This window comes from Scatophagus argus, chromosome 20 (genome assembly GCF_020382885.2).
Source record: "Scatophagus argus isolate fScaArg1 chromosome 20, fScaArg1.pri, whole genome shotgun sequence".
Lineage (NCBI taxonomy): Eukaryota > Metazoa > Chordata > Actinopteri > Scatophagidae > Scatophagus > Scatophagus argus.
Window position 1 is genome coordinate 9,800,018 of NC_058512.1, and position 10,845 is coordinate 9,810,862.

Consider the following 10,845-nt stretch of genomic DNA (forward strand, 5'->3'; position numbering starts at 1 on the left):
TCTGATAAAAATACACCTCGTCCTTTTCTGAAAATATGTTTTCTTATACATATGTATATGTATTTTTTCTACGACCATTTCCGGTTTCTTCATTATGTGTATTTGGGTTCCCTGTATTTTCCTCCAAATCTACTACAACTATTCGTATTTCACTTTTTAACAATTAAAATCATTATCAACGGAGAGCCTCCTTTGTTTCTAAGGTCTCATCTCTTGAAAAAGAAAAGTAGGACTGTCCAGAAAAGACTTAAGTTTCGAACAGCCACGCTCCGTTGTTTCAGGCGTACTATTTACTGATAGAACAAAGCGGAACCATCGTCATACCGAACGTTGTATCTGGCCGGACATATTTTACCCGCCCCATCACACTGACTAGCCACTGCTCATTGGTCGTTCAAGAGATGTGTACAGTTCATACAGTTTGTGTTGCAGGTGTTTACATGGATGTGACACCTGCATTATAGTGTTAATGTTGCTTGTTTCGGTGTATTTGGACGATGTCTCGTGTGGGTTTGAGCTGCCCTGGCTGCGGCTCCTCAAACATCGTAGAAGACGATTTGTACTCTCAGGCCCAGCTGGTGTGCGTGGACTGCGGCTCAGTGGTGTCCGAGGGTGTGCTGGCCCATGAACCAGTCGGAGGTTCAGGTACGAACAGCGACCTTACCGTCTGCCTGTCTCCTCCAGATATTATTAAAGAGATGCTAAAATGTGCTCTCACTCACCTCGAGATACTCTTTGCAAAGAGATTTTTAGCCACTTTCAGACCCAAACCCGTTAAATTAAACGCGTGTAACCGCAAAAGACTGAAGTATAAGACGAACCTCAAAATTTAAAACCGATTATTTTAACTTCTGGATTTATTTTTTGCAATTGTGACCAAGATGCAAACTAAATATGACGTTTTACAGTTAAGAAAACAACGTGCCAGTGCTCTCTGGTGGACAGATTAGACTGTATAATGGAGACACTTTTTCTGAGTTTAGCATTTCTGTACTGCAGTATCTTGTGACTTGTCAGCTTTACTGGGGAACACTTAGTCCAATTTAAGGTGTTATTCAGATTATAGTATTCTCAAAAGTTAACTAAGAATCAGATCATAATTCTATGGTTTTCAAAGATGGGTGATACAAGTTGTTGTATGAATATTTGTCATAAAAAAAACCCCACCAAAACCATCATTAGTGCCACCATCACCTTTTGGTCACATGGTGAATATGGGACCTTCAGTATCCCTGAGGGTTTGGGGCCCACTTTGCCTGGTGAGCAGTCCGGCTCTGGGTCAGAAGGTTAGAGAGGAAACACCAAAACTCAGCTCTGTCTTGGGCGTAGCACTAATTTGTCTGCTGCTCCATTGAATGAAATAATAATGATCTGTGCTGTTTGTGTGAAGTGGATTGGATGACCGGTAGTGTTTTTATGGTTGAAGTGAGTAGCTTTACAGCGACTATGAATGTGAAGAAACACATGGCTGGTCATTATATAGTAAGTGACAACACTCCCTAGCTGGCCAGGTCAAATCAGTGTACTTATAATCTTTTTTACACATGGTTTACCGTCATCCAGTGTGTTTCTATATTGGTAAATAGCATGGTTGTTTGTGCACAAGCTCTGTTGGTGTCTCTGCTAATCATAACACTCTGGCAAGTTATATTTTTCATTATAGTTTGTCGTTGTCTTGCCTCTGTGTGTTTCTTGCAGAAGTCAGTTACAGCCGAACCACAGCCGTGGCCAAAAAGCCATGCACAAACCTGGTAAAAGGTGAGATGTTCTCTCCAAGGGGAGCTTTTGCTCGCTAAATTAATATTACATAGTAGCTCGTCTATATATAGTTGATCCAGCTGTTCTCACATGCACATGCTCTTATAGGTTTGTTATATCTTTGCAGGTGTGCAACGTGTGAAGGCCATTTGTCGGATTCTCAGGGTCAACAAAGAGACTGAAGATCTCTCTGAGACATATTTTAGGCAGGCCTATCAGCATGAGAGTTTCATCAAAGTGAGCCTCCAGAAGAAAGAAGTTCTTGCTGGATGCTGTGTTCTTGTAAGTTGCAGGCTGCTCAATTGGCCAGTCACCATGGGAACCATCAGCTCCCTGCTGGATGCAGACCCTATGGTGGTGGGAGTGGTTTATCAAGAGATGATCAAGATTCTCAACATTGAGGCACCTATCATCAACGTCACTGATGTCATGGAGGCACACGGTCAAGAGTAAGTGAAGAACAATAGTCTGAGCGTTTGTGTTTGAGAGGAAAATGCCGCACTAGACCCCCCTTGTCGGCAATGTGATGGTTAAACTGAAGAGTCATAATACACTGCACATCTGCTTCCCCATTGCAGAGACAGTCCCACAAAGGGTTATGTGACTGTCGAATGCTCACGTTACTCTGTGTGAATGGGACTAACTCATTTACAAACTCCAGAGCTGTAACATCATGCAGAGCAGACTAGAGCACAAATTCTGTCTGCTTTTCACATCATTTACATAAAGCCCACTGAGGTTTAATGATGTTCTGATGTCATGACTGATGTTTCAGCTGTCTGGATAAAACCAAGTCCCTTCTGGACACGAGATGCTGCTTCAAAACACATCTGGTTATTGACTTATACATCATGTAACTACTTTTTTTTTTTTTTTTTAATGAGATTATTTGCTTGTTGGTTAAATCTCACACACATGGCTGTCTGTTCACTGCGAGTGTTAACATCTCAGCCTTTTTTTCATAACATCATGACTTATTTTACTGACCCAGGCCTGCTATAAATTACTCCTGAGTCCCTTAGGCTCAGTAATGTAGCTTTTATTTACAAATGTTCGAAGGTTGGTTCGTATTTGTTTGTTTTTTTTGTTTTGTTTTTTAAAAGAACTAATCTCTGAGTTGTATCTATCTGAAAAGCAGGCAGAATAGAAAACCAACAGGGCTCTTAATCATACAGAAGAGGTGTTTTAGCCTCTGAGCATGTCTCTGATAAGTTTTTCATATTGGGCCTATGGTTGCTAAGAATGTTTTTCTTTCTGTCAGGTACAAAATCAGCTCACTTCATGTTCCTGAAGAATTGGCTGAGGACTCCAAGGACTTGACGAAACGTGCCGTGGCCCTGGTGGAGCTGGCAGCAGATACCTGGATTGTGACTGGCCGGAAGCCCATCCCTATCATGATGGCGGCTATCTATTTAGCATGGCAGTCCTTGAGGCCCAACAAGCACCGCTTGAAATTCTCCCTGGACAAATTCTGCCAGATTGCCAAAGTCAATAAGCACAAGCCTGCTTTGAAGAGAATCACTGAGATAAAGGAGGTGCTGTGTAAGCTGGGTAAGGAGATACCCTGGCTCAGGGAAACGGTGACACCGGATAATGTTGTTCACCAGGTGGAGGATATTCTAAAATATAGGTATGCCCTGCTCAGAAGGGCTCTGCGAACGCATGAGGATGCTGTGCTGGCAGAGTGTCAGGCCAGCTTTAAAGATTCTCCAAATGAGGAGACCGCTCTCTCCAACATCTCTGAGTTTGTAGAGCAGAGTCCAAATGAATCCTCTGTAGAACGATGTGAACCGAATACTGAACAGGCCCAGCGAACAGGAGATGGAAATGACGATCCATGCGCAGTACCTGAGCTGCGCAGTGACGCTGAGGAGAGCCAAGATCCAGCACCAGGCTGGGGGAAGAGGGTGCTGTTTGCTCCCCCGTGTGTGATTCATGCTAAGAAAAGGAGGGTGGAGCAGCCTGAGCTCAAGGATGTGACTGGTGAAGAGGAAATCTCTGACAGTGAAATTGACTCGTACATTCGCACCCCTCGAGAAGCGCGAGATTTTGCTCTGGCGCAGAAGATTTTGTCCTTATCCGAGAGTGAGAAGTCATAGCCAGCTGTTTATAGAGACCACTGATATATATTTTGTTGTAGGTTATGTAAGCATAAGCAAATATTTAAACTTAAATGCAGTTTCTGTTTTAGGCCTAATTTAATAAGGATGCAGGGTGTTTTGTTTTGGTTGTTTGCAAATAAAGCTCTGTTGAGATGGTTAAACATCAGGAAAAAGGAAAGAATAAATTAACGTGATTGCACACACAAGACACGTCTTCTGTGTGTTTTCCATGGAAGACTTGTACAGGAAGGAAATCGCAGTTGTTTTCATTGTATGAATGGTATTGTTCATCCTGGCTCAGTGTTGCTCCGTGGGACACTTGAATAGAATGCATCCATTTTTAATGTCATCTGTGACAAATCAAAATGAAATGAAGGTCTATTAGACCAAGCCTCCAATGAGGGCTTCATTGTGTTGATTGAATATCAACACAGTGAGTGGTTTCATAAAACCTAAAAAAATAAAGTATATGGTATTACTTCTCATTTCTAAATTCACTGAAAATACAAGCATGACAGGCGGAACAATATGCATGACTGCGTGATTGTACTATTGAATATTTCAGAGTAAGAAACGTCTTTTCATTTCTACAGTACATGATAGAATTGTAAGATTTTTTTAAAGAGCAGAGCAACGACAGTGCAAGACTGACTTCAACCCTCAAGAAAGTTTAATATTTTATTTCATTTCTGAGTGTGCTGAGCTTCTTTAGAATATGATCAAGCATGATAGATAATAATTCAGTGTTACCCACTGCAGTGCACAAATTGTACAGTGTAGAACTCAGCAGTGAACAGAATGTTCATACCTAAATAAAATGAAATATTAACTCAACCGAGGTTCTGCTGCATTGTACTCACAATTTGATCAAAAATTCAAATGTGATGAACAGAAACGGTAACAGTCTTATTTCACAGGGTAACATGAATTTACAGCGGTCACCTGAAGGAGGTTTAAGACTCTGCAAGCAACAAGCGTGCTCAAATGACCGGGGAGATCTATAAATTCTCACATTGTTTTAATGTATTCAACAGATCCAGTTAATATGCAGACAACACTGTCTTCCCAGTTATTTAATTAGTGAATTCAGTGGTGTAACTGCACTCTCACCAAATTGGACATAATATTATTCCAAGTCCTGCCATCATGCACTTACATCGATCTGAAGCACAGAGGTCATTCAATTTCTGCATTTTTATTCACAATTTTCCACAGAGTTACTGTTAGTACAGGCTACAGATCAAATAATAAAAGTTTTTCACCAAAAATCATATGCAACATTTACAACTAGCTTGGTATTAATAAAAAGGACAGACACCATACACAGTGTGCGCCAAAACCATTCAGTCACTGAGTACGAGAAAATAATGATGGGACAAGAGCAAAAATGAAGGCACGTGTTTTACATCCAGAGCATGGTGGAGGATGTGAGGTTTCATCACTTCAATGACAGTCACAGTCAAACTTGTTGTTGAGTTGTCCCTGCTGCAGAAATAAATCTGTCCCGTGTGCCTGCAGGAAGGCGATAAATCACGCGGAGTAAGTAAAACCGTATGAAGACAGGGAAAACAAACAGACAACCTGTTCTGTTATTCAGTGAACCGGAGTAAGCTTGATTAATTTATGCCATTTAAATCAGTCTTATGCATTTTGAGCAAAATATCAAGAAGCAATAGAAACAAACTAGAGAACACAGAAAACACCACAGAACCAACCAGTACACTGCAATGGTTTCAGTTTTACAGCCAACACACAGTTCTATAATTTGATAAATAACATGTTCAGGTGCATATTCATCAAGTAGAAAATTTAAGCCCAGGGGAGCAAGTTCATAAATTTCATTTATTCCACGGAGCTCCAAGAAGGAGTACCACATGAGAATTAGTTCTGTCATCAGTGACCTGGTGAAAACAATCACATCCACAGGCCATTTTCGAATACAGTTTAAACTGACAGTCTCATTATCTGTTCATATCCAATATACATGTAATTTGGTCATCATGCACAGCTCATAGCATTTCCTCATTTCATGTGCATTTTTATCCTCATTCATTTGTTAAAGGAAAAGCGACACCCTTAAGGGTTCCTCTCGTTTCACTCACATGTTCATTATCCCCTCATCACAAAGGTTAGAACATTAATTTTCATAATTTCAGACAGGGTGGATTTACAGCATATGTACAATAAACTACGTTAAAGATTAAGATACACAATAATTCATTTTTATTGGCTGAATAAGCTACAAAGAGTCAACTTTGACCTAAGCATCTTTTAATCGAGGCTGGTTGTCCTTGCTTCAGTAGCAGTGCTGGTCAGTCTATCCATCTGGCCATCCAGCACTTTATTCCAGTGAAATATATTCACACAGCTACTGGACTTTGGTATAGATATTTATAGTTTTCAAAGGATGATTCCAGTGGTGTTTCTCAGCTGTCTTTAGATTTGATTCATGCCCAAATGGCCTAATTTGCATGTTCCCCAGAGGATAAGTCATAGTGTTACTAGTGACCCACTGATCTCTTTGAGCTTAACGCTAGTGACGACCTCCAATTACCAACTTTTTACACGAGATATTTAATGACTATATTCCATTATAATTAATGGATATTCAAGGTTCACAGAGGATAAATACTCCAGCATGAACTCACCTTCCGGTTGCTTTCATCAAGACCAAAGTTTCTGTTTTTTCTCATTTTATAGCTCACATTGTAATGTGGAGATTACCTTTAAATGGACTTTTTACTCAAGATGAATCAGTAGAGCACATGAAAAATAAAGACAAAGTCTTTTCTCCACCAGGCAATTACAAGACCACACTGGCAGCGCAGTGATTGGCAGGCACTCCAATGCGACGATGGCACTTGAACATCTTCCGTAACTCGGCGCGGAAGCGGTCGTGTAGCCACGCGTAAAGGAAGGGGTTGCAACAAGACGAGCTCATGGCGCACAGGTGGCACAGCAGTTGGATGAGTAAAAAGTAGCGCTTGTTAATGAGGTGAATGTCTATGTCTCGCAGCACATTGAATACATGAATGGGAAGCCAACATGCTGCAAAGGCAGACACCAAGAGCGCAACCAGGCGAAAGATCTTTCTCTTGCGAGCTTGTTGAGCGCCTGTCTGGTCTTGGGTCCTGTGTCCTGGTGCGACACAGTTTCTCAGTTTGACAGTAATACAGAGATAAGAGACAAAGACAGCAGACAGTGGCAGGACATACGTGACCAGCAAGGTGCTGTATGCATAGGCACGTCTTTCTTTCTCTTGACCCAACCAAAATTCCTCACATATGGTGAAGCCTTCGTCTTTGAACTCTACGTGGTAAGTGTGGGTGACTGCTGGAGCTACAAGCCCACAGGACAGCAGCCAGATGCCAGTGAGAACGGAGGCACAGGTGGCCACGGTGGTGCGCTTCTTCAGGGGATGAACTGTCGCATAATATCTGCAATAAAGAAAGAGCAGGAGGTTTTTTTTCTAGTAAGGGTGTAACGCTTATGTTTAATTAACGCAGGACTAACCATGATCCAATGTATGAATTAATGCATGATTTATCATTAGGTCCTGCAGCAGAGTCACTTTTAGCTTCTGTGATGATGTAAAAAAAAATGTCCACTGGCTTTAAACTAGTTAGTGTGCGACATCTCAAAAGAAAACAGTATAATAGTCGAGAAAAAAAATGACTTTGATTTAAATAGCACCTTTAATTATTTTCTATGCAGTGCAAAGTGCTTTATATCAAGACAGCCATACAATTATAGGAGAAAGCAGACAGTTTGATCTGTACAAGAAAAAGAGGGAAATCATTTTCAGTTTTAAACTTTGAAAAGAGGTGTACATAATACAACAACAGCGGAGCAAAGCAAAGGCAAAATGAGTCTACAGCTGCTCCTCATGTGACATCCTCTGCTCTAAAATCGGCTCTGTGAAAGCAAGACTGCAGGCAGATGCTTTGCTGTAGAGCCGAGTCGTGGACTGTCTGTTGCTGCACATGCCCTGACTGTTCCTCCTGTGCATGAAGTATAAAGCTGAAAGACTTGGACCAATACCATCAGGTACATACTGCTGCAATTTTGCTGTTGGTTTTTGTTAACTAATGGATTTACAAGCTTGCCAGTTCATGATAATTAAATGAGAGTTTGGCTCATGCAGATATAAGTGTTGTCAGTTAATTTATGACTTTTATTTAAGTTATCATCTATCACATGAGCTAATAAGAAACTAATCACTGATGAATACAAAGCCAGAGGAATTCACTGGACCATTAGTCATGAATTTATTAAGCATCGCTAGTGATTCCTTATTGTTAAAGCTGCTAAAATTAAGTAAGCACTCAATCTGTCTGCACATCGTCATATTTTCTGAATGAGTATAAATGAAATATCTTGACAGGCTATGACCGAATCTAATTTCTGACTTGGAAAGGTGTGTAAAATGAATGTAAAAGGAATTTACCTTTTGTTATTTGGTCTTTAAAAACTTAAAACAAGAATTCAAAATGTCACTTGAGAGCTGAGTGGAATAATTCCTGGAGTGAAGAGAGATCCACCCACCTGTCCACAGCGATGGCAGTGAGTGTGAAGACTGAAACATAGACTGTGACTGGTTGGATGAGAAACACCAGATAGCACATGGAGCGGCCAAAAACCCATCCACGTGGGTTGAAGGCGTAGGCGAGAGTGAAAGGGACGCAGGTCACACACATGAGCATGTCAGAGAAGGCCAGGTTTCCGATGAAGAAGTTGGTGACATTGTGCATCTTGCGGGTTCGGCAGATCACATAGAGGAGCAGGTAATTTCCAAAGACGCCCACCGCCACAACAAGCACATAACAGGGGATGATCAGAGGCTTGAACGTCTGCAGCAGGGCCACATCTGCAAACTGGGAGGTGTGGTTGGTGGAGTTGCTCTGCACCGCAACCTCATAAATGTGTTCATCTGCCTGCGTGATGCCAGCCAAGCCACTGTGATTACCCTCCATGGCTGCAAAGTCAGATCTGTCAGTGCCTGCACTGTCCAAAATACAATAACACAGGTCTGCAGTTGTTATGAAAGAAAATTAATGGCTTTTCAAAAGGCCAAGTGTTAATCAAATTAGTGCATTCCATCCATGCAAAATTTTAACAGCATTCAGATGAAAACAGGTCATGACATTTAAAAAAATGGATGGCCATTACTGAATGCTTTTACCAAAACATTTTTTCTCTCTCTCTCTCTCTCTCTCTCTCTCTCTCTCTCTCTCTCTCTCTCTCTCTCTCTCTCTCGTATGAGGCCAGGAGCACATTATTAAAAGGTTTACAGCCATGAAGGCTTTCAAATGAGATCAGGTAAGATGGGCAGCACAGTATTGTGCGTGCCATAATTTCTTAGAGAATAATGAATTAGCCTACAGAGAAAAGGTTATATCGTAACACAATATTCCACTTGATCCCACATCTGGAGCGTGACTTTGCTTTTGATTTTCTACAACAATAAAGAACAAATAAAATGTTTAGCACGTAAGGGTAATCTGAAATAAAAGATGATTAAGTGTCCTCAGGATTTCCTTTTTAATCAGTCAAATGTATTTACATATATCTGTTGAATGTGTGACAATTAGCACGCTTGACAGCTACAAGCTTTGGACAAAACAACTAAAACACTTTACAACATGATACTCATGCAGAAGCAAACTCTTAGGAACCCCATAACTTTGACAATTTGAGCATTGTTTTAAATTATTTTTGTGAGGTTTTATCTTGATGGTCAATTTTTTACGGCCGCAGCTTGAACTGGTTTTTCAGTGCCAACATTGTGAGGTACTTGACTGCACTTCCTCTTTGCTAAAGTGGCTTTTTTATGTTTTGGACAAAATTTCATGCAAATTTTATAGACATTTTCACCTCACAACAGCATAATTTGCAACTGCAGCATCTGCAGTGACTACCTTTCTGCAGGTCTCGTGTTGCTGTCAGGTTTCTGTTAGAGACCACACACACACACACACACACACACAGATAGCTTTTAATTAGTGTGACTTAGGGTGATCATGAGACCTTTTTCCATATGAAATTCATTTCCACTACAGTCAGTAGGATGCAATGGAAGGGCTTAGACTTACATGTTGAGAATGTAATCTTTTTGATAAAGCTCATTTGATGAGCTCATTTTGCAGTCTGACCGCTGTTGTTTATCAGTGGAACAGTTCTATTGGTTCAAAGTATCCAATCTGCATAAATGAAATGCTCAAATATTCACCTTCATAAGTCAAAGAAGTACTTTCATTTTAAAGCTGAAACTACACATACGATATGTGCTCAGACCAAAGGACTCGTCGACTTGGATGTTATGGCACGAAAAGAAAGTACTTTCTTCTATATTGCTTGTTTTTATTCTTTTGGGAGAGATTTGTTCACATTCACAGATTCTGTACCATTCTCGCTCATTTGAATACCATATATAAAGCTTTTATCTCCCACCCTAGAAGTCTAGCTATAGGCCTCTGAATTACAATGTCAAGAAGTCTTACATAAGAGGGCTCCTGCTCATATCAACACTTTGCCCATTAATTTGTCTACTTCTAAAAATTGGCATTTTAGAAATAGATATGCAAAGCTTTCGTGTGCAAATAAATCTGGTCTGCATTACATGCAAATTGGAAATTATCATCAGTTCATTAACAGCATGACACATGACGTGAAATTCTTACACAATGACATTTGAAGGAGGATAGTGCGCATGATATTGCATCTATTAAAATATATCCACTACTTTATTACTCTACCTGTGCTTATATTTCGGTTTTACTCTGTTCATTTATTTTGTTTTGTCTTGTAGGAAAGATGTTCCTACTACCTATGACCTGAGGCATGCAAACAAAAGAAATGAACAAACATACAATCAAAAATGACCCAGTAACTGACCTGTGTTGGTGTTTCTCTCTGTGTAAAGATGAGTTGAGTGAGTATGAAGAGAGGACTCTCTTTGTGCGCTTCTCCACAGCGAATGAGCTGA

General features: G+C 40.5%; 2 protein-coding genes across 2 annotated transcripts; one reads left to right on the plus strand and one right to left on the minus strand.

Moving 5' to 3' along the window:
- Positions 1-249: 249 nt before the first annotated feature.
- Positions 250-4,699, plus strand: brf2 (BRF2 RNA polymerase III transcription initiation factor subunit). Its single transcript, XM_046375217.1, has 4 exons — positions 250-645; positions 1,699-1,758; positions 1,886-2,207; positions 3,020-4,699. The coding sequence occupies exons 1-4, from the start codon at positions 498-500 to the stop codon at positions 3,855-3,857; spliced, it is 1,368 nt and encodes a 455-aa protein (XP_046231173.1). The 5' UTR covers positions 250-497; the 3' UTR covers positions 3,858-4,699.
- Positions 4,700-4,854: 155 nt separating this feature from the next.
- prlhr2b (prolactin releasing hormone receptor 2b) lies at positions 4,855-8,970 on the minus strand. Its single transcript, XM_046375218.1, has 3 exons — positions 8,406-8,970; positions 6,585-7,297; positions 4,855-5,372 (listed from the first exon to the last, which is right to left on the minus strand). Exons 1-2 carry the CDS (start codon positions 8,831-8,833, stop codon positions 6,664-6,666), a joined length of 1,062 nt encoding a protein of 353 aa, XP_046231174.1. The 5' UTR covers positions 8,834-8,970; the 3' UTR covers positions 4,855-5,372; positions 6,585-6,663.
- Positions 8,971-10,845: the final 1,875 nt, after the last annotated feature.